Source organism: Sycon ciliatum, chromosome 4, assembly GCF_964019385.1.
Source record: "Sycon ciliatum chromosome 4, ocSycCili1.1, whole genome shotgun sequence".
NCBI classification, from domain to species: domain Eukaryota; kingdom Metazoa; phylum Porifera; class Calcarea; order Leucosolenida; family Sycettidae; genus Sycon; species Sycon ciliatum.
In genome coordinates, this window is record NC_088646.1 from 26,771,317 (window position 1) to 26,797,255 (window position 25,939).

The 25,939-nt window shown below is 47.4% G+C and overlaps 2 protein-coding genes across 2 annotated transcripts in view; one reads left to right on the top strand and one right to left on the bottom strand.

Moving 5' to 3' along the window:
• LOC135815345 (molybdenum cofactor sulfurase-like) overlaps positions 1–9,258 on the top strand; it is a 24,159-nt gene extending 14,901 nt beyond the window's left edge. Inside the window, exons 9-12 of the mRNA XM_065328627.1 lie at positions 19–125; positions 7,569–7,706; positions 8,070–8,174; positions 8,874–9,258. Coding sequence (XP_065184699.1) covers positions 19–125; positions 7,569–7,706; positions 8,070–8,174; positions 8,874–8,984 — 461 coding nt within the window. The 3' untranslated portion in view covers positions 8,985–9,258. The remainder of the gene's footprint in view (positions 1–18; positions 126–7,568; positions 7,707–8,069; positions 8,175–8,873) is intronic.
• On the bottom strand, positions 9,239–24,434 carry LOC135815346 (centaurin-gamma-1A-like). The gene is made up of 17 exons (XM_065328628.1): positions 23,988–24,434; positions 20,238–20,296; positions 19,581–19,668; positions 18,825–18,910; positions 18,008–18,155; positions 17,276–17,410; positions 16,720–16,883; positions 16,314–16,385; positions 15,950–16,048; positions 14,969–15,100; positions 13,632–14,114; positions 12,974–13,046; positions 11,859–11,976; positions 10,979–11,089; positions 10,629–10,716; positions 10,221–10,388; positions 9,239–9,971 (listed from the first exon to the last, which is right to left on the bottom strand). The coding sequence occupies exons 1-17, from the start codon at positions 24,148–24,150 to the stop codon at positions 9,780–9,782; spliced, it is 2,379 nt and encodes a 792-aa protein (XP_065184700.1). The 5' UTR covers positions 24,151–24,434; the 3' UTR covers positions 9,239–9,779.
• Between the last annotated feature and the right edge of the window lie 1,505 nt (positions 24,435–25,939).

The following is a 25,939-nucleotide window of genomic DNA, read 5'->3' on the forward strand; positions in this document are numbered from 1 at the left end:
TTATTCTTCTGCCGTCAGGTGCTGAAGAGCAGGGAAACAGCACAGTGCCCGTGTCACTGTGTAACATGGCACCGTTCCTCTGCCTCAGTCTTGCCAGTGTCAACGACTTGCACCGGCAAATGTCGGTAAGTACCTGTACCTAGCCAGCTCCCGTCTCACTGCTTTAGATCGGTTCCCACCGGAGTACTTTAGTGGCTGTATGGAACCTACAGCAAGGTGTGTAGTTACAGGGCTATATAATTGCAACTTAGCCTACTTAGGTCAAGAGCGTCGGACACGCTACGATCATTACGGTATTGACCGTACCACTTTTCCTCAGGAATCTATAAAATGGCCATGATCTGTGCTGTAAATTTCGAAAAAATCAGAAGAGCCACCCCAACCCCACAAATATATTGTAGTTCAGGTGCTGGCTGGCCGTACCACCCCATCATACCGTCCCTGCATGTCGCTGTAGGTATTGTAAGCTTTTCTAAGAATGTTCTCCGCCAGTAGTAGGTGCATGTGAGTACTATCTTGGAACACAGCGACTGAATGTAAAGTACTGTTGCTGGATGGACAATAGTCAAGGACACGGTGATCAGCCTGGATACGGGAGATGTGTGCTGAAAGCGCAGTGTTACATACAGTACGTGCGGCACTCCTTGATCTGCTCAACTTTTGTTGTAGCTGAGCATGACCACAGCTTCAATGTTGTCCTCCTTAGGAGGTAGAGGAAAGTCCTCCGACACAAGTTGTCAACACACCATAGTTTTCATTGTTTGACTGACCGGTTTCACTGTCTTAAAGGCAGATCATCAGAGTGAGGAATGAAAACCAAAATAACACAATTATATGCTGGGCAGGCGTAGGCTGCAAATGTAACTACCGTATTTGTCGGAGTATAGTGCGCACCTTTGTATAACGCGCACCCCCAATCTTCATTGGGGGTGCGCACTTCAATCTTCAGTGAAGTACATGCATTTCATATTCGGAGCATAGTGCGCACCTGCGATTTAGGGCCTAAAATAGCACTTATACCATGGTACGGTACGGAGGGCCTGTTTTCAGCCAATCAGCGCTCGTCTAGCCATGGTTATATTGGCCAGTATAAATCCCGCGCGGGATTTATATAGAATATAAATCCCGGTGCACGGTACGTACGCTAGGGCACTGCCACCGTACATGTTCACTGCCTGAAAGGCAGTGAACTTGTACGGCGGCAGTACTCCAGTGCACGGACCATACATAAACAGACACAACGGACACCACATGCGCGTGTACACTCCACACAGAACGGCACACTGACGAGGAACAGTGCACAATGGAAAAGAAGAATGACCTGGAATTCGTCTACAGAGTATTCTATTATACTGAATCTGAGGATAAAGAACGTCGAATAACCACGAAGTATCCCGAATGCATTAATGGGTCAGCAATGTACATTGTCCTTTCTAAGAGTTGAAGATCATCAACGGACTGTCTCCTTCGTAAATAAGTTTATAATACCAGTGTACATGTACTTCAACCCGATTGGAAAAGGCTACAATAGATTGGATTGAAATGTGATACAAAACAGTGTATGCAAATGCATCTACTTGCAAGCAAAACTGATTATGAGATGCCGCATGTGAAAATCAGCACTGTACCATAATTATAGTAACACTTACTCCCAAAGAGTCCAAGCTGTAATCTAACTAGTGACGGTAGTTTGATTCAACGACAAACTCCAGCACCGCAGCAATTCAGTCGACTTCCGCACCGCTCACGACTCAAGACAAGATCATGAAGATGCTACAATATGCACTGGAACTGAAAGGAAATCTTATGCCAAACATCCACGGAGGAATCTCCTTCTGACCTTGCTCGACCATTCTTTCAATTGACAACTGATAACCATCAGAAGATGTTCATGTACTGCATGATGTAGGAGATCTCCAAATAGGTTCGTTGTTCTGGAAATGCGTAGGGGTACCTGGCATAAGTAGGATATGACCCTCGTAGTCGGGTTATACCGTACCCTCATATAAATCCCTCCTGCTATCGCAGTCGGGATTTATATTCAGCCGGTATAACCCTCTGACTCGGGTTATGTCCTCTACATCTAAAGTGCGCACTATACTCCGGAAAAAACGGTATAACACATGTGAGCCGCAAAAAAACGCCAAGGGCTCCTAGGGCGGTGGGAGACCTAAAACCATATTCGGCATAATGTGTATTTTGTGTGTATATAGTATGATGTTTCTCGGAACTCTGGCATGCAAGCTATAGTCTATATATGAATAGTTGTATAGCAAGATGTATAACCACTATCTGGATATAGATAGTTTTATATAGCAAGGTATGTAGAGTATGTTGTATAGTAGGGTACAATATGCAAGTTATGCATGTGCGTACTACTAGAAAGTTTGGTAGTGTCAACAAATTTGTTGGCACTACCAAAATGCAGGTCAAAGCCTGCACTGAAATACATAGAGATAACGAGAGGAGACAGGTGGTGGAATTTAATGGAAGAGTTGCTTTGTCTTTCGGTAAAAAACTTCAACATTGTAAGGAGAGAAAATACTTTTCAACAATGATCTAATATTGTTAGAGACAAAGTGTGGGTGATAAGAGGCGGAGAAAGCGAGTGTATCACTACGTTTCTGTTTCACCTACATACTCTTCTTCTTAGCAGGAATGGTAGGGATAGGTTCAACTGTGTTGAAAACAGAAACCAGAAAATCCTGCGGGTAGCCTCGTAGACGGCGCCTGAACCAAAACAACTTTCGGACACATAGAATATCACAAAGATCAGTGTTTGTTCGGTTATATCTATACAATTCAGCCTTAATGAAAGAGCGGAAATTTGATCTGGGGTGATCAGCCTGATCACCCCAGATCAAATTTTCTATACATTCCATTTAAGTCGGACTTAAATGGAATGTATAGATAAGCGTTACGAGGTTTTTGGTGGGTGCGATACTTCAAAGAGCAACGTTCTAAATCATAAATTTTGAAAATTTCCAAGTCTAGGAAAATGCAGGTATTACCAGGGTCAGACCATGTCAGATTTATATCTGGTAAGTCACTGAACAGTCTTTGCTTCAGGTCATCAATGCAGAGTTTCTCTTCAAATAATATAATAATATTCGCGGGATCCGCGTCGGCATCGCTTGAATGTTCAGAAACACACAAACTAGCCTTCGCATCCGCAGGCCACCACTATGCCTATTAACCTTAGTGTTCAACTACAAGAAAAAGATCGTCAATATATCTTTTGAAGAAGAAAATGGATTCTCTGAACAATGATAGTGCTTTTTGTTCATGAAAAAACAGAAACACATTTGCTACATTCACTGCCATGGGTGTCCCCATGGCCATACCACGTTGTTGATGGTAAACAGAATTTTCAAAATTGAAAAAATTGTTTTCAAAACGAATTCAATCAGGTCTATTAACCCTCTAAGAGCCGCCCCATACTTGAATGCGTCGTAAACGACGCATTCAAATGCGAAACTTCAAAAGATCGTAACTCAGTCCAATCTCGCTCAAATCCATCGATCGAAATATCCAGGGCGAAGAGAAAACTCTCACCTGTCGGGAGAACCAATCCGCGAAGCGCTGCGAACAACGGGTCCTGAGATAAATCACACGTAAGTTGAGCCGCGATTGCGGCAATTTCAAAAGCGCGCAGTGCAACTTTAGTATTGAGAATTTTGAGACTTTTCGTCACGCTGGTTTACTCGAATTTGCACGGGTTTCACTGTTGATATTGTCAAGAGTACATAGCAAAAAAATTGGAACTCCACGATCGAGTAAAATGAAATATCTGGAGCGGGATGCAATTGGACGCATTTGGGGCATTTTTCGTACTGTCGCTGCGATCTTGCGCTGGATAGACGGTGTGCTGGCTATCATGATCGACCTCATTCTCTTCCTCTCGCGGAGACCGTTCCAGGAAGTCCTAGATTGTGAGGATTGAGTGAGTAGAACTGAAGCTATGATCCGAGGAACACGTAAAATGCAGAATTTTGAAAATTTCCTGTGGCTCTTAAAGGGTTAACAACTCTCTGTAAGGGTGGTCATCATTGACAAGAAATTGATTCAATGTAGAAATAGTATCATCCCAGCTCATATTGGTATATAGACTGACTACATCTGCTGTAACAATTTTGCAACCAGCAGGGAACTTAGTGTTCGAAAGATCAGCGACTATGCTGCTAGTGTCGGCTAGAACAGTAGATGAAGTGTTACCAATTAGAGCTTTAAGGTGGAAGTCTACAAAACGAGAGGCAGGCGATGTGCAATACCCAATACAAGAAACAATTGGTCTGCCAGGAATTAAGCCTGCAGCATTGAGAGGTTTATGTATTTTGGGTAACATGTAGAATTTGGCAGGTTTGAAAGGATAGTTTGCACAAAGAGCTGTGACATCCCGTTTGTTAAGCAAGGCAGAATGTGCTTTACAAATGCGACTCAAAGTGTTATGTAGGCTATCGTCTAACAGTTTAATATTTGCTGACTGGACAGTATCGTTGGAAGAAGAGAAGACTAATTTATATAACTTATCGTCTGATAACTGTCTAAAGCCTTCAGCTAGGTAGTCTTCTGAATTGAGAACTACTGTACCAAGATTTTTATCGGCTTGACAAATTTTAATATCTAGCCGAGACTGAAGGTTGTTGTAAGCAAATAATTCACTATGAGTTAAATTACAAGGACGGTGATTATGGGCTATCGAAATGCTAGAAAGAAGCTTTGACGGAATTCTAGTAGACCATATTCAATATCAGGAAAAGCCAGAGGAGGTTTCTTTTCTGAGTTAAGATGAAACTTTGGTATGTAATAGGAATTATTCAATGTACAGGGTACACTATTAAACAAACTTTTCCATCTTAATTGTCTTTGCAAATTTTCAAAATCATTGGACATTTGAGAAAGAGAGGGCAAACGGGTAGTGAGTCTAAAGCTGTTACCATAGCCAAGCACTTGTTTCTCAACAGAGGTGAAAGAGGATCGAGAGTAATTGTGAAAGCCGCTATTTAAAACATATTTGGAGTGTTCTTTAAAAGAGAGATTCCAAATAAATTTGTATCGCAGATCAGTTAGTGTTTTTTTCGGCACGTGGCGGGCAACCACCTCTCGTCTGCCATTCTTTTTCACGTTTTTTGCCTTCTTTTGTTGTTTTTTGGGAACAGGTTTTCGTAGGGCAGCGGCAACTTCACGTTAGAGATTGGTGCACTTGTCAATGTGGTTATGTCCATAGGCAATGTACTGGGCTTATCAGCTGCATGTTTTTCTGCAGCACGCTTAGATCTGATAGCTTTGGCAAATGTGCTTGCTTTGCGTTTGGCTAATAGGAAATCGTAGCGTGAAATAAACATGCTGGCAAAGTCAGAAGTAAGCTTATCATCGGCACAAAAGGTGACTAAATCACAGAAGTCAGTCCTAGAATCTTTTAAGGTGGCTTCGGCTTTGTCAATCTTGGTCCGACAGGCAGCAATGGTAGCATTGGCATATTCAGTACATTTGATGAGTTTAGCAGCAGGAGATAGTTTTTGAAACTTTTTAGAGATAAAGTCTTCAAATGTGTTGGAGTCTATTTGCGTCTGGTAAAACTCCGCCTTTTTCTTCTGGTCTGCAATCACTTTTTCGCTGGTACACACGCGATTTAAACACCAGTGTACGTACTGTTGAAGCTCGTCATCTGGGACGGGTTGTGAGCCTGCCATGATGCTTGAGAGTTGTGCTGCTGCTGTTGCTGGAGCCTCGACATCGTCGCGGTCGTCTCGCCGTTGTTTGGCGGCAGAGGTAGCGGTAGATGCAGCAGTAGCGGAGCTTGATGGTGGGGCTGTTTGGCGAGACAGCCCTAAAGAGCGGTGACCGCGGGTAGGGGTCTCCATACTAAGTAAACTTGAGGGAGTCTTCAGTGGTCTCGTGCGTATCCTTGAAGGATGCAGCCAACATGGAGAATACACGCTCGATGCAGCCGATGAGGGCTGCACAAGCAACACCTTGAAAACCATATGTCATGTCGATATGTCCCTCTCCCTCTGCTGGAATCAACCCGGCACAATGCCATCGGTTCTGGGGATGTCAATGTGTCCCTCTCCCTCTGCTGGGATCAACCCGGCACAATGCCATCGGTGCTGGGGATGTCCATGTCTGCCATGGCAACAATGTAGACGGGCAACTTCTGCATCAAACCCAGGAGATCATTACTACTGATGAATGGAAAGACTCTCAGACATTTGCAGCTTTTCAGCAGTGAGTGCTATAGTTTGAGCTACGTTGGGGTTGAGGATTGTTGTCGTCGTCCTGCAGAATGGCGAGAAGCTGGTGACGTGTAATGGGAGATATGTGAGTGTTGGCCTCCAGGAAGGACTGGATGTCAGGAAAGTGAATGGCCATTTGCAAGAAGACTTCATACTTTGACCACCACTTTGTTGCAAAGTAAGACCGGATTTCTTCCTGTGCAACTTTTCCAAGCCAGCTTCTGGAAGATGTGGCTGAACAGAGAAACCCAATGTTAGCCTAAGTCTGCCAGGGTAGGCAATTAGAAATGATGCCCAGTGTTGTTCCAAGTGTGTGAGAAACGTATTATGATGTCCAGTAATTGGGGGTACAACCTGGATCGAGTGCGCACAGCAGCACCATCTTGCATTGCAGCTAGCAGTCGTTGCCCTGTGACGCCATAGCCTCATAGGGAACATCCAAGCATTGGTTCAGCACTTGTACGAGCTATTGCGTATTTACATTGTTGGAAACGGCCTTCAGTGGCACTAGTCACTGCTTGATCTCCCATCTGTCAGTCATGTAGCCCAGTACTATGACAACGACGTCCCCTAGACTGCTACATGTAGTCCTATCAAATAGCGCTGCAACATCATGACCGCATATCTCCTGCTTGTTAATTTCCCACTCATCTGCAAGCACTGATGGTATTATCTCGCTCGGGTGAGTAGAGGTGTGAGGCACAGGTTTCTCTGCTCGAGAAAACGTCGCCGTCCATCAGCCTCTGCCAGTGGGATAGTTTCCTTCTCCAGTCGATAGGCACGCACACTGACTGACAAGGTCTTCACAACAGGACGCTTCTTTTTATCCCGTCAACATTAGCTTGGGCTAAGCATGGCGTTATGGGCTGGTCGACGAGTCCTGCTGCCGAGTAAGCACTATATAAAGAGGTGTCATACTGAACTTGTTTTCCTGCACATATACATTGTAGCATCAACTTGTAACGGTGAGGGCGGTTGACATCGGTCAATATATTATCTAACAACCGCTTTGCACTCAAGCTGTTGGATACAGAAAGACTGTTGCTTGGTGTATCAAGGCAAAGCCCACTGTGGTGATTCTTCAGGCAAAAATCTATTTTTGTTTTCTTCATGATCAAGTCCTTGGTCCTCTGCTGGTGGTTCTCATCGTGAAATCTATATTGGGCTCGGTAGATATTCATACTTCAAATGCTGAATGCTGAATGCTGAATGCTGTAACAGCTGAATATGACGATGCCGTGCACCTGTCAGTATCTTTACAGGACACTGGTATATGTCATAGGTCTGGTAGAATCCACGTGGTTGTTTTCTATGTTGTGTGCTTTTTTCTAGCTCTCCGAGGACATGCCTTCACTCAGTGCCAATCAACTTCTTGAGCGGTTCCGCGGCAACCTGGTCATATCCGGCAGTGGTGTACCGTATGAAGAGGATACTTGGACCCATGGGCAGATCGGTGATCTCAACTTCAAGGTTTGTTCCGTGAACTTCTGCAGCATCAGTGTTGTGAATGGGTGCGGAATAGAGATTTATACACTCGCACACATGTGTCGTGTGCGTGTGGCCTTTCCACTCTTTTTTGGGGGGGGGGGGGGTCCAGTGAAGTATGAAAGTTTTGATTATTTCATGAGTGACACTGCACCTATGACATTCTCACAGATAATGCACCACAAACTGTGCATTGTCACCAAGTCCTTGGTCCGGTGTCTTGTCCATATCGTGATCGGTATTGTTATTGGTATTGTCGTTGTTGCTGCTGCTGCTGTTGTTGTTGTTGTTGCTCTTGTTGTTGTTGCTGTTATTGTTGTTGCTGCTGCTGTTGTTGTTGTGATGCAGAGTGTAGGCCCATGTACGCGCTGTAGAATGATATGTATTGATCCGGACACCGGTCAGCGTCACCCTGAGCCGCTGAGGACACTTGCACGCTGCCGTGGAAAGCAGGTCAGTGTGTGTGTGTGTGTGTGTGTGTGTGTGTGTGTGTGTGTGTGTGTGTGTGTGTGTGTGTGTGTTTGTCTGTGATCATCACTGTACCTACAGCCATGCTCAATGAAACCTGATCACCTCCTGAATAGGTTTCTGCCCTGCTCCAGAGCACAGCCAAAGTATTCTCAGGTCGGGGCAACACATCACACACCATTGATTCATGCAATCAGGTTTCATAGAGCAGCACTTTATATGTGCACGGACTTCGTTATAGACCTAATGCAGTTGTACAGATCCACGAAATCCCGTAGAATCCCGTGGACCTGGTTGGGTGTTGAATGTGCAGGACCCTATTGTGTTTTCTGCTATTTCCAATAAGAAATGGGCCCTGAAGGCATTTCATACGAAAACCTTTTCTGATAAAGATGTAGCTAGTCATTAGTTCTAACCAAAGTGAAGAAGCTGGAAAAGCGATTGCTTGCCATTAAATTATGAGGCTAAAATTGGTCAAATGTGCATGCATAGCACACAATGAACACCCAACCAGGTCTACGGGATTCTACGGGATTTCGTGGATCTGTACAACTGGCATAAGGTCTATTGTTCTGCTGCAAGAAAAAGGTTCGTCACTGCGGTTGTGTGTGTGCTGCACTGACTGCCTGCATGTGTGGACGGGCATATGTGTTTGTGCACGCATGTGTGTGTGTTCCATTATAGATGACGTTCGGTGTGTACATGTACTGCACGAGCTACCAGCCCGGCAGCCAGAAGGCAACTGTTCTCCGTGTTGGCGACAAGGTATCTTTTCTTGCCGGTGAACACTCTTAGTTGAACCTGCCGCCTATGGAAAATAGTGGGCACAGGCTAGATCATGTATGCAGTGCCATACTATGTTTAACTTATGCTGCCAAATAACTAGTTCTTACTGTACAGTCATGCTCTATTCTTCGTCCTAGAAAGTTAGTTCTAGGCAGTAGTATGTTTTATTTAGGAAATAGGATGCTACGAGAGGTGAACACCCAAGTCCTATATTTTAGAGCATTTCCAATTTTGAACCAGCTGCAAAAATACAGTTTTTTGCCTTGTTGTTTGGCTTGATTCATTTGCTTAACCAACAACAGACAAAAAGTAAGTATATTCTCCCCAAAGTGAAAAAGGTACTTGAAGTAGAAGAGTATTATTCTATAAGCTAACAAGGGTAGGTCAGCAGATATGCCTGCCTCCCCTTTCTTGAAATAAAATAAATGTCACCATCGACTCCAAACATTGCCACACTGCACCGTGCTTCGCAGTCTCGGCGTATCAGTGTGGAAAAAGCAGCACACAGCAAGATGAAAAACAACGAGAAGGAAAGGGAGATCAATGGTTTCGAAAGGTTTTGCTGCCTTGGGCCACACTAGTTCAAACAGCTTAAACAGAATGTGTATGTAGCCTATGATCTCAGGACGCATGCATATTTATAATTATGTCTCAACAAGTAGATCATTTTGATCATGAATGATAGTCTATATAGAACAGCACAGTCATACAGACAAATAGGTCTATACGTCTACTAGTATAATTGGATTAGATAAAGTAATGGGGTAGCATATCTCAATAGTCGGCAGCCACTAACGACTAACGTCATACATATTTCCCTTGCAACGTGTCCAGCACCAGTCGCTGGTCAGTCACGAAGATCGGCGCGTCGTCGCTATTGTCGGCCCGTGACTCATTCTGCAGGAGGATCTCGATGCAAGCTGTGTGCTTGGCGGTGCGTGCATAGACGAGTGGAATTCTACCGTTACTGTCCGTTGCATTCACATTGGCACCATTCTGCAATATCAAACAGGACACAAACACATTTTAAGAACTTGGAGGAGCCCACAAACAACACCAGCCTAGCGGTACAAACTTTCACAGCTTTCTGGATTCATGATCTCTCCCTCCACTTCTCCCTTGACTCCACTATTATAGTGTGTGCCTTACGAAGGAACCATTAGCAAAGTCAGCAGCAGAAAGAAGTGTGATTCCAGCACATGGCAGCGCAGCGGCAGCTACATGTACCCATGTACGAGCACCTACCCATATTAGCAGCAGTGTGAGCACGACGTTGCCCAGTGCACACGCCACGTGCAGCGCTGTGCGGCCATCGCCAGCACCGTAGTGCATGTTGACATCCTCCGCTGTGCAGTGTGCCAGTAACTGAAAGACCAGCTGGCAGTCCTCTTGCTGACACGCATCAAGAAGTTGCTGTGCACGCAAGGCGGACAAATAGGTAAAGAAGCCACACACATGAAAGCCTGTTGCAATAGCAGCAGCTACCAGGCGTTTCTTGCCTGTACAAATTCCTTATATAGTGAACAAGACATGAAAAAAAGTAAAAGGACGAGCCGAGAAAAGGACGGAAAGGGACAGAGATGATGGTCACACACACACACACACACACACACACACACACACACACACACACACACACGCGCGCGGTCCTACCTCGCCAAGAGACGGCATGTCTGTAGTCCAAGGCTCCAAGAACTCCTTGTCAACGTACTTCTTGTGTATGAAGACATCCCTCTCTTCTCTGTATCACACACACACCAGAAATCATACTTGTACACACACAGAGAACACCCGCTACATGCTATCAAAATACGGTATGGAACATGATGTGTGGATTGCTACATGTTAACCATCATTCAGCACGTACACCCTGTGGAATAATTGTCACATCGCATCTGGTTACAGCTCTCTGGTTACAGCTCTGCTGATCGCCTACAACACATCTTAATTTTAGTACATGTAACACGAAAGCTCAAGCTAAGCTTGTTCGATTAGTTCCTCACCTTGTGGCAGAGTAAGGTAGTCTGCAAAGACCCTTCTGATTGAGTAATGCCTCGTACATGTCTCTAGCCAAGCTGTTGCCCAAGTTCACCATCAACTCCACCAAGTCGGGGCTATGTGCACAGACAATACATAGAATAGTTAGCAAAAGCAACCCAGTTTGGCATCATAGCTGTAGTAGTAGTACACATACCGTACTTGCGCTATTTGAGCCCTCTCTTGAATAGTACCCCATCTCGAATAGTACCCCAGCTGCTAAGAGCCAGTGAAAAATAAAGCCCTCTCTTGAATAGTGCCCCATCGGTGATGGACATTGAAAAATAGTGCCCATGGGCACTAATCGCGCGAGTACGGTAGTAGCAACAGTACATGAAACCCAGGGTGTGCAGCTCAAATGGGTTGCTGTTACGGCAAAATCCCTGGATTGCAACAACCGAGTGATGTCGTGAGTACGAACAGGCTTCAAGCAGGTCTCCCTGCTGCAGAACTGCAGCTCAGTCGTATGCACTGCCCTACTTCCCGCCGCATATATGCACCAACTATGGAGTAAATCCTGGAATTTTGTCGTGACAGACACCCCCTCCCATGCAGAAAATGTCAGAAGCTACACACTCTGGGTTTCATGTACTCTTGATAGAAGATTACACGTACAGGAGCAAAGGCATTAGGTGTTGTGGGCTTGCCTCACCAGCACAGGCTTGCTTCGCAGCCCCTACTCTCCCTGCTGTTTTGTTATTGTATACTCTGTTGTCTTCTCCCCTTCTGACGAGTAGGTTGTGTACTTAGAAAAGAAAAAAAGAAAAGAAAAAAACTAGCTATGCAGCCATACAGTGCACACAACATGTAGAACTAGGATGATACTTGTACATTGTGGCCATTTACCTCCATTCATCCAGCTCCAAAGATCGCACTCTCGACAGGTGAGCTCCAAGTTGTCGATGCACCGCAGAACACTGTATGCATAGCAGGCTACCAAAGTTGAGACTAGCCCATTCCGGATCTGCAAGTAGCCAAGGCAAGGAAGAACCAGCTTCATCAGAGTCCCGCATGCTCAACCAAGTCTTCAAGCTGAAAATGGAAAGTCTGCGTTGTGCTTCAGTACATAACCCAGCACTAACTTATTCATTAAACACAGGTGCAGTATGGTAGAATAATTGGTGGTAAATACACGCCTGTCCACGCACACTCCGCAAGCTGCAAAGTTACAACCAGGTGAAGAGCTCTCTCTTTCTCTCACCGCAACCACCAGATTCTACCATGCATCGACCAGGTGCAAACTGATAGTGGTGGTGAGAGAAGGAGAGAGCTCTTCGTCAGATTAGAACTCTGCAGTGGGCACGGGCAGGTGTGCATTTACCAGCATATCACCAGGCGTGTCTTTAAAACTCTTTATAGTTATTACTTAAAAGTGCATTCCCACAAGTGTTGTGGGATTGCCACTCTCACTAATGCCATTCAGGATTCAGGCGTGTTGTTCCGACCACTAAACTACCATGAATACACCTAATGGCGTCGTCAAACCCTACACACCGGTACACATCTCACAGCAGAATGAGTGAGCATGAATGCTAGCGAGCATCGCATCCACATGACCTTCTTGTGAGGTTACCTCAGCTTGTCTGCTAGCAAATTGGCAACTTTGATGACAAAACGCAGCTTCCGGGCGCATGCCTAAAATCGATTTCGTTTTGTGTACGAGTTCATAGCGAATCAATGAACCTCTTTACCTTTTGAATACATTTGGTTTCTTGAAGAAGAAAAAACCGCGACTACAACCTTAAACGTCATATCGTAAAACTGCCCAAGAACCCAATGAAAACTCCAGCTGAGCATGTCCTGCACATATCAATAGTGGTTCTCATTGGGCAGCATGCCACCCGTGACCACCAGTGTACTCTTTGAAAATCGCAGCTGGTAGTGATGTCCCGATTGTCAACAACTAATTACTTCCACATTCATGCAGTGGTACTGTGTAGGCAAGACTGGTGGACGCTTACTTGGCGAGACACAATCTGCGCAGAAATCATTGCCGTCCACTTTTCGGATTTCCTCGGTAGCGCCGGCAGCAGTCTGCGCAGGAGAAAAGAGAAACCCCAAATCAATGGCGCACACTCATACAATCACTGTTCAGGATGAGTATAATTATAGTACCGTAAAGTCTTGTATAAAAGCCGCGGCTTCTATGACTTTCTTGGTGAAATTTTGCAGGCCTCTATACGAGACAGGTATTTCTATGAGTGTCAACACTAAAACCAGGCTTATGTGTGATTTGATGGGCCCAAAATTGCGGCTTCTATTCAAGTGCGACTTTTATACAAGACTTTACGGTATGTGACATGCAGTCAGCAAGCATACATTCTCCCATGTCAGCACGTTCTTCCATTTTTCTAATTAATCAATGTTGACTATCATGCTTCTGATCTTGCTGGCAGAAACAAAGCATGGAAAGCAACAAACAGTAGCAGTGCATGGCAAAAACGGCACATCCACTTTCATGGAAGGGGCAGTGATCAGCCTGTACTTGAACACTGGGAGCAATAGCTTCCCCCATGATACACTTCCAACAAAGGACTGTCAGCCATCTGTCACCTAACGCAAGATGTAGATCACATGCTGCAACACTGCAGTGACTACTAGCACTATACGTGGACGTACCGAGCCTCCGCGAGTTGCCTTAGCGGACTGCGAACATCCCAGGCTGGCGAGGATCTGTTTCTCAATGGCCTTGGTCCACGCTAGTCTTTCTTCAAAGCTGGGTGCCTCCAGTGTCCAGCACTTGTTGAGGGACACAATCTGAAACTCAGTGTTCTCTTCGCCCAGGCTTTCCGTTTCCCGCAAGCCCCAGGAGCGATGTCGCCGATGACCCTTCTTGGTCGTGCTGCCCAGTGTGCCACTCCGCGATCGCGGCTGACTGCCATCTTCGCTTTCGATTCCTTCATCGTCGCCGTTCACTGCAAAGCTACTATTGGGACGGCTGCCCTCACGGTCACTGCTGTCCGCCTCAAGACGGTGTGGCGATGTGCTCATGTCACCGCCCATCTGCTGTAAATCATAGCTATACTTTCCTTGTTGTTTGGTTGGAGATGCGGGCAGAAAGCCAATAGGGCTGGTCGGGGCAACTTGCTCTCGATCAGACGTCTATGGTGTCACAGAGAAGCACAAATATGCACACGCATACACACACATGCACACACACACACACACACACACACACACACACACACACACACATGCACACGCACGCACGCATGCACACAAACAGAGTAAAATACAATCATGTACACTCTTGATGAGTTGCGCACACCGCGACTTACGGATACTGTCTGCATGCATTGTACATGTCCCGATCAAGCGACTTATCATAGTGTGTGAGTAAAAGTCGTGTGACTTAATGCCAGTAGCAAGCTATACAGTGATTTACAGAACAGCTTACGTACTGGCCAGTGAAAATCCACCTCATGAACGTAATAACACATTGTGCTACATGTACATGGCCCAAGCATCACCACTGTACTCACTTATTCTGGGCACTTAAACGCAATACCGTAAAGTACCGTTGATCCGCCCCCACGCCATGTCACTCCCCAGCTGTGTTTTCGGCAGGGGGCGGGAATTAGATCAAGGCTGTAAGTGCAGTACGATGTACAACAACGTGGAGGATCAGACTCGATGTGCTGGATTGTGCACATTTTCATCCTAGATTGGCACGTATTGTGTACAGCAGCGCAAGCGTCGGTTCAACAGCGTATTTCTGCTACTATTTCATCGTATACGCCGACATCGTTTCACAGGTAGAAAATCAACAGGGGGCGGGAATTAGAGAGGGGGCGGATCAACGGTACTTTTCGGTACTACCTTATTCATGAGGTGAATTATATCACTGGCGAGTATTTAGAACATAGTGTGATAGTGTGCCCCTCAATAGTATCAGGAGAGGGATGTGAGTACTAGTGCATTGATACTGGGGTCTGTAGCAGCGTAGGAGCCCTCACCTCAGATGGTGTTGTCGTGCCGGTGTGCGAGGAGGATGTTTGTCGTGGAATGGCATTGGGCCGTGTGCCGGGAATCTTGACTGAGATACGCTGTAGACTCAGACTCTTGCCATGTTCGTTCTCCATGTAGTCCTGTCAAACAGCATGCAGCCACAGGCACACATACGCACAGTGGCACACATGTGTGCGCGCGCGCACGCACACACACACACACACACACACACATACACACACACACACACACACACACAGGACATGGTCTTGTGAAAACTTGGAAGCTAACACTCATGCAGCTAAGCACACATACTAGTAGTACATGACATTGTACATACACCTTGGTCCTTGGTAACACTGCCATCAAATGGTCACGTGTCCCCTGTGCAGGGGTCGACAGCACTGAGTTCAGCATTGGACCCAGAAACGCCGCTCTACTTCCTGGACAGGACATTAGCACAGCTATGCAGGTCGAAACCACGGGATGACTTGCAGCAGCGACCGCAGCCGAGACAATGCGCTCTGCAGCAGGGCAGGGCAACCCGCTGTTTCCGGACCGAGTCTGCCGATGCCACAGCCGAGACCGACGACACTTCAGCAGCCGAGTTGGAGAGACACTTATGCGAAGCTAGCCCGCCAGCACTCAAGAACCATCTCCCGCACGCATTACATAGTCGGCTGCCGGACTGCTCAGATATGGGCTTCCTCCTCTCGGCCAGGCACTTGTGGCGATTCTTGTATTTCTGGTGGGCGAAAGTACGCTGGCAAACATCGCAGAGCACAGAAGTGTCACGCTGAGCCGATCGCGGTACTGGTTGAGCGGAATACGCACTGCGCCATTTCCCACGCTCCTGGGCGAGGTCGTACCATTCCGTGTGGTCGATGTTCACTGCGGAGAGGTCAGCTCTGACAGAGTCTCGCCACCGTTTCCGTACATACACACACCCATACACACCCACCCACAAGCAGCAGCATTGAGTGACTTACATTCATGCTAGGGTAGTAGGTGATATCCTTGTCGGTAAGCGTGACATACTTCCGCTTCCAGTCCTTCTGGAGACCACTAGACCGTTTGTTGAGGAAACCCTGCAATGGACAAAATAAATCAAAGTAGTTAGGCCACATCCAAAACTGAAGGAATGTGCATATCCTGACAGTGTGTGTGTGTGTGTGTGTGTGTGTGTGTGTGTGTGTGTGTGTGTGTGTGTGTGTGTGCGTGTGTGTGTGCGTGTGTGTGCACGTGTGCGTGTGTGTGCGTGCGTGCGTGGAGGGGTAAAAAAACCTTATATATATGACCGCGTATACATCACCAAGAACAAACAGTTCCATCGTTGCCTCATTAGCAATTTACCTGTTTCACAGGAATGTCCCGGCCCGTTCCAAGAGGTACCTTAGGGGCCACATCAGAGAGTGATGTCTTATGCTGCAGGGAGAGAGAGAGAGAGAGAGATAGAGAGAGAGAAAGAGAGAGAGAGAGAGACACACACACACACACACACACACACACTCAAACCAGTGAGTGAGCAAAGAGCAAAGACTAAAGCTTTTAAAAGAACAACAAAATAGCCCCCCACCCCTTGCAAAAATCCTGGATCCGCACCTGAGATGAGCCATACACGCCTTCGGTGTTTTAGTTTGAATCAGCTCCTCTGGTGTGCTTCTACCCCCCTGCAATCACCCAGCCACATATTCCACTAAAGCAGCCCTATATAAACAAGCAAAACAAACACATACTCTGCACAACACTACATGCCTACCTGAAAGCGTGACGGCTTCTTGCGCGTCGACTTTTTATGCGATGCTGGTGGTGATGCTGACTGCACGCTTATGGCAGGTGCAGAGTTGGATGTTGCCGGAGGGGTCATGAGTACGGGCAGGGGTTGTTGCTCTTGACTCTGAGCTGAAGACACCAGCTGCAACACTGTGGTGCAACAAGAAAACAGAACAATAAACACCGCACACAATGACTTCGCACCTTATTTCCTTTCCACCACTAGCAAGGAACAGTGTCCCGTACTGGGACTAACCAAACAGTAGATCGTCATGTGAAAACTTTAGATGGCGAAGTTCGGCAACTTCGCAATCTCCTATCAATATCTGATTTATATCTGAAACACTGAAGGAAGGATGTTTACAGTGCACATCCAACTTCTAAAATATACAGAATAACTTGTTATACCAATTTCGATTCCCATCAATTGGGTACACTAAACGGAAAGATCAGAAGGATGCAGGTTATCATGTTCTTCCACCCACTCTAACCACTGTCCTCTGATTATACAAGTACATGTAGCAACACACACTCAGCCATACCTTCCAGGAAGGCACGCTCGATGTTCACGCCGTGTATGGCATTCACTTCATAGTACTCCAGCTTCCCCAGGTCAATAGCCAGCTTGTGGATCTCAGCGGGTCGCACTTTACGCGGCTTCGAGTCGGTGATGGCATCTACCCAGAGCAAATAACACAAGACCACACATACTGTGTACAGCAACAGAATTCTAGACCGTCTGTTTCCACTGCCACGGCCAAGGTGGAAGTTACGGTCAGCAAGCAACTGCAAATGACACCGAGAAAGTTGCGTACCACCTATCATATCCAGGGGCGTCGGAAGGTATTTGTCTATTTGAGTGTGGCACGGTCAGCCATCTCAGGCGCGTAGCACCGCCGTTGGAGGTGGTCCGGTTGAAGGGGGTCTGGCCGGAGGATGTCCCCCGGGGAAAATTTTGAAATTAGGGTGCAAAATCCTGCATTCTGGGCACTTCTGGGCGAAAAAGTGGTCCGGCCAAAGCGGGAACGGCCGGACCGGCTGCTACGCCCCTGCATCTGAAGTACAATTTACTCGTGGGGGAGGGATTGCCGAGGCCGGCATGTTTGGAAATTTAGAGCCCAGATCAGTGTATTTTATTGATTCACAGGGTACTTGGGGCAAAAGGTGGTACGGTCAATATCGTAGTGACCGTACTGTGTCCTATGCCCCTGATATCTGATCACAATGAACAACACTGCGGTGCATAGCAGCAAGTCACAGGTACCGCGGCTTACCTTGTGTGCCAACCATGACTATCTGTACGGGTACAGAGCGATCCGAACAGTAGTCTGTGATACGACTGTGATAACTGGCCAGCAAGTTGAAGCTCAATTCATCGCAAACGCTGAACACTAGCAGGAAGCTATCGGCCCATTCACAGACCTGATGATCAGGAAGCACACACATGCACACACACACACACACACACAAACACACACATGCATACACACACACACACACACACCGTGACACACACACACACACCGTGACACACACATACACCGTGACACACACACACACACACACACCGTGACACACACACACACACACACACACACACACACACACACACACACACACATACACACAAGTATGCAACACACAGAGCAAGGACGTCAGCAAGTAGCAGAACTAGGGAGGTGGGGATCAGACCAGTGCATGGCTGAAGGATGGACAAATTGGCAAACAGACATACCAACAGACAAAATGTATACTTCAAGTAGGTAGGGGGGGGGGGGGGGGGGCATCACACAACAGCCCGTGCCGCGAATTCTTCCGCGTAGCGTGGAGGCGATAAACACAACCTAGATGAAATCGCTGAAACCTCGGCAACGCTTGCAGTTGTGAACGCCTTAGTAACTGTGCCACAGCACATGCATTTCAATCTTCTCTAGTAGTAAGCGCTGTGTCAGTACGTTCCATGGATAGAAAGCAACCGTATCAGCTGTCAAGATTGCTAACAGAGTGATATTCACAAAGAATACTAACAAGACTACTGATACCTGACATGCCGGCTTTGCCACCACATACTAACGTGTGCAATCGTCTTACCTGTGCCGACGGTGAACTGGTAACATCCCGAATCAACAGTAGTGTACTCTGGTTGTCCATCGCCACTTCTTTCTTGTACCGACCATCTACATGTACAAGAAGAATACCCCGGGGGCATCACGGCATCACCCCGGCATCACGCCCCATCCTACTGAGGCGCATGCAGTATGCTAGTCATTGACAACCATCCAAGGACTATGCTAGTCATTGACAACCATCCAAGGACTATGCTAGTCATTGACAACCATCCAAGGACTATGCTAGTCATTGACAACCATCCAAGGACTATGCTAGTCATTGACAACCATCCAAGGACTATGCTAGTCATTGACAACCATCCTAGGACCATGCTAGTCATTGACAACCATCCAAGGACTATGCTAGTCATTGACAACCATTCAAGGACTATACTGGCATAGTGTAAACCTTCACACGTTCATAAAGCAACACCCGTGAGCAAAGTGGACAACTTTTATGGGAAGTTTCGGAACCAGGGTGTTCTGTTACTCGCTAAAATCACATCAACAAGTAGCAACATGCTACATTGCTGCTGCGGCTCAGTTGCTGTTCCAAAAAGAAAACAGAAGCCTGGCTAGCAGGAGGCAGTGTGTACACACATCCACCCCCCCCCCCCCCCCCACACACACACACATGTACACACATGCCCCCCCCCCCCCCCCCACACCCACACGTGCAAACACAAGCCCGAGTCATTCTGCTCACTTTATTTTACTTTTCTCAGTACAGCGTGCCTACCTTGGCAGGAGATCGGTGGTGGCTGGTTGCCGTAGACAAATCTTTGGATAACTTGTGTCTTACAGGACACTGGGCTACCCACAACAACCTGTAACAACACCGAGTGGAAAGAGTTGAGACAGCATGGTCATACACAAGCCCCGCCCGGTTTTGCTACACCTGCCCGCCGCTCGGAAACTCTTCAGCTTTGGAGTACTTTCAGAAGTAAACATCCAACCTTCTCGCTGGTCCCCAGGGTAGCATATGCATGATGACTGGCGGTCTAAGCATCTTGACAATCAGTGCATCGGTGCTAAGAACAGTCAACGCTACCGGCCCTGGAGCAATGCCGTGATGTGCACAGTCAGGCCAAGGACACACAACCATAGGCATGCCCCTAAAGGAGCCAGTGATCACGATCCTATGATGGATATTGCTGTACAGTATGCAAGTAGCGCTTGCACGTGTACACCAGCTTGGTGCATGTACTGAGCGGCAGCACTTTTCGAACCATTTTTCCCCCTATTATTGGGATGTTTGGTTGAGCAAGTCCAGCCAAGCCTAGCTGCTTCGTTTGCAAACTTTGCAATACGGTGTTACACGCCTGCATATCCGGCATGCAGTCATAGCTGCTGCATGCGTCATTAATGAAGCATGCATTGCGGTGTCTGTACCTACCAGTCTTCTCTCCGGTATGCTACGTGGCAACGTCCATTCTTGGCTTTCCATCAATGCACCTGCAACAAAGTGTACACAGAAGAAGCTGAAGGGGCACTGTTGTTGAAGATTGATTAAAACTGCTGCTGCTGCAATGCTCACCCTGTAGCTACATCAATAAGCCTTACTCAAATCTGTGGACAGCAACTGTTTCGCTCTGTTAGAGCTCCTCAGCACAGCTCAGAGGACCGAAGCGCCTAGCCTTATGCACGCACAGATATACGAAATCCCGTAGAATCCGGTAGACTCGGTTCGGTGTTGAATCTGCAGGAACCTATTGTATTCGCTGCTATTCTCACTATGAAATGTACGCTGAATGCACTTCACACAGCATCATGTACCGGATCATCTGGGGACAATTCAGCCCAGCCACCATGGCCCGCCTGCATGGGGTAGCAGAGCATGGGGTAGCAGAGCAGGTTGAAAAGGTACCCATGTGCACCTGCCCAGGTGTTCACTGCAGCAGCAGCAGCGCAGCTAAATACTAGTAGTGTTTACTGCAGCAGAAGCAAAGCTTAATACTAGTAGTGGATGTGGACAACGATCATCATCAAGTCAATGATTGTCGAGCCAGCTGACGGATGTGCTCTTGTTCACGCAACAGACAAAGCCAGTCGAGTCCGCGATCACTTCTCCTCACAGTTCACTGGTAAACCAGCAGGTGAAATACCACCACCACCATCACTGTGCACCCTCGCCACTCCTATCTCTGAATCCGAGGTTGTCACTGCCCTCAAGCCTCTACAAATAGGAGTGCTTGCGGTCCAGATAAAAAATCCCAGCGGAGCAATAGTAAGATATGGATCTGGGGTGCTTGCGCTGGTCATTGCAGACTTAGTCAACATTACGCTCTCTCAGGGTGCCAGGTTCCTGTAACCAGTCTGGGCCCAATCACTTTCCTTAACTCCATTCACAAAGTGATATTGATCATAGTGCTTCGGCGCATCAAAGAATCCGGGGCACTCTCCTATCACCTTGGTGCGGCACGGTCTGGTTTCCGCCCGAGCCGTAGTACTGCGGATGTGGTCTGCACCTAACGGTGGATCACCATCAGAGCCATTTGTTATTGACAGGAATTTCATATACTAGGCCTGGACACAGCAAAGGCGTTTGATACAATTAACCGCCCAAAGTTACTGGAGGTGATGTCTGCAATCACCATTCCAAATTGTGCACGTCTCATTCACCACCGTAGCACCTACTCTGCAAGACTATTGCCGTTACAGTTGCAAGTGCCACAACTGAACCATTTCAGAGCACTATCGAGACACCACAAGGCGATAGCCTCAGCCCAATTATTTTCATCTGCGATCTGGAGGCTGCATTGCAGGACTGCAGAGCCAGTCTCACGCCGTTACGGCTGCCGGCGACACAAGTCTCTGCCACCACAGACAGGCACAGCGCAGATTATATGATCTCCGAGTACTATTCAATCTGTAGGATCATGTGGCTTGAGAATGACTCTGTCTGTAGTAGCAGACCAGCACACTGCGAGACTGGTCACTAAAAGAAAGCCCTGATAGAACAGAATAGATCCATGTGTCACCGGAATCCGAAGGCTGGCGAACATCTAAGCAGCTTGGCTCCTTGAAGGGAGAGGAAGAGGATGTTCAGCTTATGATGGACTTGCCCCTCGTGTGCTTGGCCAACTGTACGTCCTATCACTGCCATGCATGCATCTGCCGTACGCATACGCGGGCCAAGAGAACGTTTCAGAATTAGGGGGAGTGACCAGGTCGCCTAACCCGAAACAAGGTTATGTATTTGTTTTGGCCGTATTATCATTGCTATTGCATGACACGTATTCGTGCAGCAGCAATGCTCCAATCGTACATCAAGAAATAGATGCAAGGGAGGCTGTGGGACCATGCCAGCACAGCCACTGACTAAGCCTATTAGCCGCAACAGTCCAGTGACTTTGTTCCAGATGTCCTCTTCTCCTCTTCTCTCCCTCTTTTCACTTTTCGTTTCTGCTAGGTATCCACATTGCCCTGTTTCGTTTTTAACATGTTCCGTCCTTCCTAAGGCCAGTAAGGGTGTCCATCCTGTCGTCTGTATCTGCATTCACTCTGCTGCTCAGTCACTGTCATGGGTCCTGATTCCTGATTGAGTCACAATCATGATTATGACTAGCAATAGTAGCATGCTACCAGCTGACACTAGCGTCCTTCCTGCACACACTGCACCTACTGAGCCACCCTACATTACAATGCTAATCTTGCATGCATCTGTAAGCATAATCGTTGCCCTGCGGGCTGCTTGGACATGCACAACACCATGAACCATGTGAACACAGCAAGCCTTCTTTTCAGTCATGGATTCAGATCATGCACACATGGCCCAGTGGACCTTTCCAGTTCAAGACAAATGGCTCTGACTTAGTCAGTCATGGAGAGAACAACTGTAACTTAGCCAGCAGCTGCCAGGCTGTGCCAGGGGCTAACTGCTAAGCTTTCTTTCAACACATGCATGTACATGAAGTAGCCTTTGTCTAAGTTTGTGTCTGACTAAATCAAGTAAATGTCCAGTTCTGCCACTTGTCTATGTCCTGTATTGACTGTTGTTCGCACACTGAATCCCAGCAGAAAGACTGGAGTGCAGAGGCTTCAACAACGCAGGCTGCTTCTACCACCTGTACGTGGACTGTCGACATGTCCATGGCTTCTCGCGGCAGATCTGTGGCTCTGCCCCTAGGCCTAGCATAGGGTATGGAGTGTGGACATGGGTGTAATGCACGAATGGCTTTCTCCGATACTGAGTTCTCGCGAAGACACGAACCATGCGAACCACGTGCTCGTATCGAGCGACAAGGTCCACAGAGGAAACTGCCTGTCCAAAACAATCGCTTTATTGAGTCAATTGCTGCACATTCTAATCGCTGAGCGTGCTATTGGATTGGATTGGATGAGAGTGCATGCTGACAGGGGAAAGACATGGACGAACCCGTTTCGGCGCTACTCCCAGGCAGTCGGCGGTGGCGATACGTAGATGTCACAACAGCACTCAACAAACACAAGGCATGAAAGGGCAGGATGCCATGGAGCTGCGGAGAATACCCATTATTACCTCTCGATATTTTTTTCCTGCTGCGAGCTATTTATGTTGACCGACAGCATACACGGTGGAAAACAAGACAACAACGCACTTCACGTGCCGAAACTGGTCAACACCCCCACATTGCAAACTCCCGTCCAGAAAATTAGACGCACGCCAACTAAAATTCATTTCAAGGCAGCGTGGCAGTGCAACTAAACAGGACGGAGCTAGCTCACTAGGGACTGAGATGGAGACAAACATTTCCTTTTGTGTTCCGAATGAGAGCAAAGCGAACATCAAGCACGTTACATTCAATCAACACACAGACAAGACTACTTTTGTCTGGTGTACCACAGTTACACAGTTACACAAGAACACAGCTACCCCGTACACGAACTAACACGATACGAACACCACGACCATCGAGTAAAGGCCTTGTTTTCTCCTCGCTCAGCTCATGAGAATAAGAAGCAGGACAGGACAATTTTTTTTAAATCGGATACAGCTAGCAGTATTTCAGTTATGGCATCTGTGTCTCCGGGCCTAAAGTGCTCTTGCAAAAATAGTAATTACCAATCAAACTTTGCTGTCAATCACAACTCAATTTCTCGACACGCCAGCCAGACACCAGCGAGGTAGCAGAGCAAAACGAAGACAGCTCAGCTCGTCCCTCACCTTCCACCTTGCTCCATTGGTTTAGGATGTTCGACCGCTGTGCTTCGTCTTTCAGCGCGTCCAATTGCGATTTCACAGCGCGCATTGCCTGACGGCTCGACTCGAACGTACGAATGTCTTGGCGCACTGCATCGCTTCCACTTGCGCTTGGTGGATGCGCCATGGCAAAAAGCTAACAAGCAAGACGACTACACTCTCGCTAACAGCAACAGGAGAGCCCAGCTATGCTCACTACACAAGCAGGCAAATGGATAGTGAGCTGTTGAAGTAGTTGCACCACAAATCCACATCAGCTACACCCTCCACCCGCAAGTGAAAGAAACCTCTGGCAAAAACTGCCAAAAAAGAAGTGGTCAGTTCAGAGTGGGACTGGGAGTGGGACTGGGACGCCACATGTGCAGTAGATAGAGATCGATGGTCAGACTTCGTACAGATAATCATCTCCTGCCAGAGCTGCATTATTGTGCAATTTGTGGCATTTGTGCTGCAGTGCACTCTCGTCTTCGGTACAACCATGTATGACTTAGATCTACACTGTAGTAGTACCGGTAGACTCTCTACACGCTTACAGCTCGAAGTCTACCTGTCACAGACTCAGTCAGTTGTCACAGTGCGAACTGCACCTGATGAGTGATGTAGATCTACACTGGATGGTATGGGTACTGAGTGTAATGTAACATAGCTGAAGACGACACATAGACTGACTGAGTGTAGACTACAGTCGTACAGATCTAGCGGGGAGTAGCGCAGGACCTAGCGACGCGATGACCATGCATGATGACCATGATGACACATTTACACTCCGGATAAAGGCATAACACAGACACCGACATGCACAGACACACACACACACACGCGCGCGAACACCCACTAGGCACGCACACGCACGCACACATACACACACAAACACACACAAACACACGCACACACATACACACACACACACACGCACACACCTTGCACCTTGAAACTGCCACCTAAAGGTGATGCAGTGAGGCAAGGAGGGCAGACACACACACACACACACACACACACACACACACACACACACACACACACACACACACACACACACACACACACACACACACACACTGCGCTGGCTGGCAATATCGTGATCAAAGGCCAGAATGGAAGTCAGAATATCGCAAGTCCTCGACTTCTCGAAACTCGGATGGGCCGCCACTGCGCCAGTAACAGACTTGTCTAAAGAGATCGCTCCACGGATCTTATAAACGTGGTACAGGTGGTCTCCTTGCCCAGCCAGGGTCATTCGACTGGAAATACCATCCCTTGCCTTGGTCCTGGTTCTACCTGTACTGGAGTGGTCTTCTGGGACAGGTGGTCACCTTATCAGAGTGGATGTGCATTCAGTATTATCACTGATCTTTCTCTCTCTCTCTCTCTTCACAACCTGGCCTTGGCGTCCTTTTCTATCGACCAATACCACCATCCACATTTTGCTGTGTTCACCAGCGTCACGTGATTGGCCTGTACATCATGTGTTTTGTATGTCATGTACACGTTATGACTGTGTCTTTTGGCATCAGCAGATATCACTTCCCAATGCTACCCTCGCAGGCTCAGGCGCGAAGATGCGCCTGCACCTGCGAGGGTAGCATTGCAAGGTGTCACCTTGGAGTGTATGGCCTACCGGTACGGTATGGGATGGTTTGCGGTCGGCAGCATTCGCGCATGATCCGCACACGCTCTCACTACACTGTTGCAGTGTTGGCACACGATGCCGCATTGAAACCCGCATATGAAATCTACAACCTCCTCACGTCGTTACAAGTACATGTGTGTCGGTAATCCGCATTCTATGATAATTGATATCGACTCTTCAACAAGAACGTTCAGAACCTCAGCTTCGATACAGTCATGTACACATACATTGCGCATGCGCATGTCCGTTGATGATTGATTGCCTCAGCATGAAACTAACTTTGAGT

What these genes read in the sequence shown, in the direction of transcription:
- LOC135815346 (XM_065328628.1), bottom strand. Translation starts at nt 24,150, where the DNA reads ATGGCGCATCCACCAAGCGCAAGTGGAAGCGATGCAGTGCGCCAAGAC. An exon ending in CGAGCGTGCCTTCCTGGAAG is followed by an intron (nt 16,884 to 17,275) that starts GTATGGCTGAGT and finishes GTTGCACCACAG; the next exon opens with TGTTGCAGCTGGTGTCTTCA. An exon ending in GCACGACAACACCATCTGAG is followed by an intron (nt 14,115 to 14,968) that starts GTGAGGGCTCCT and finishes GTGACACCATAG; the next exon opens with ACGTCTGATCGAGAGCAAGT.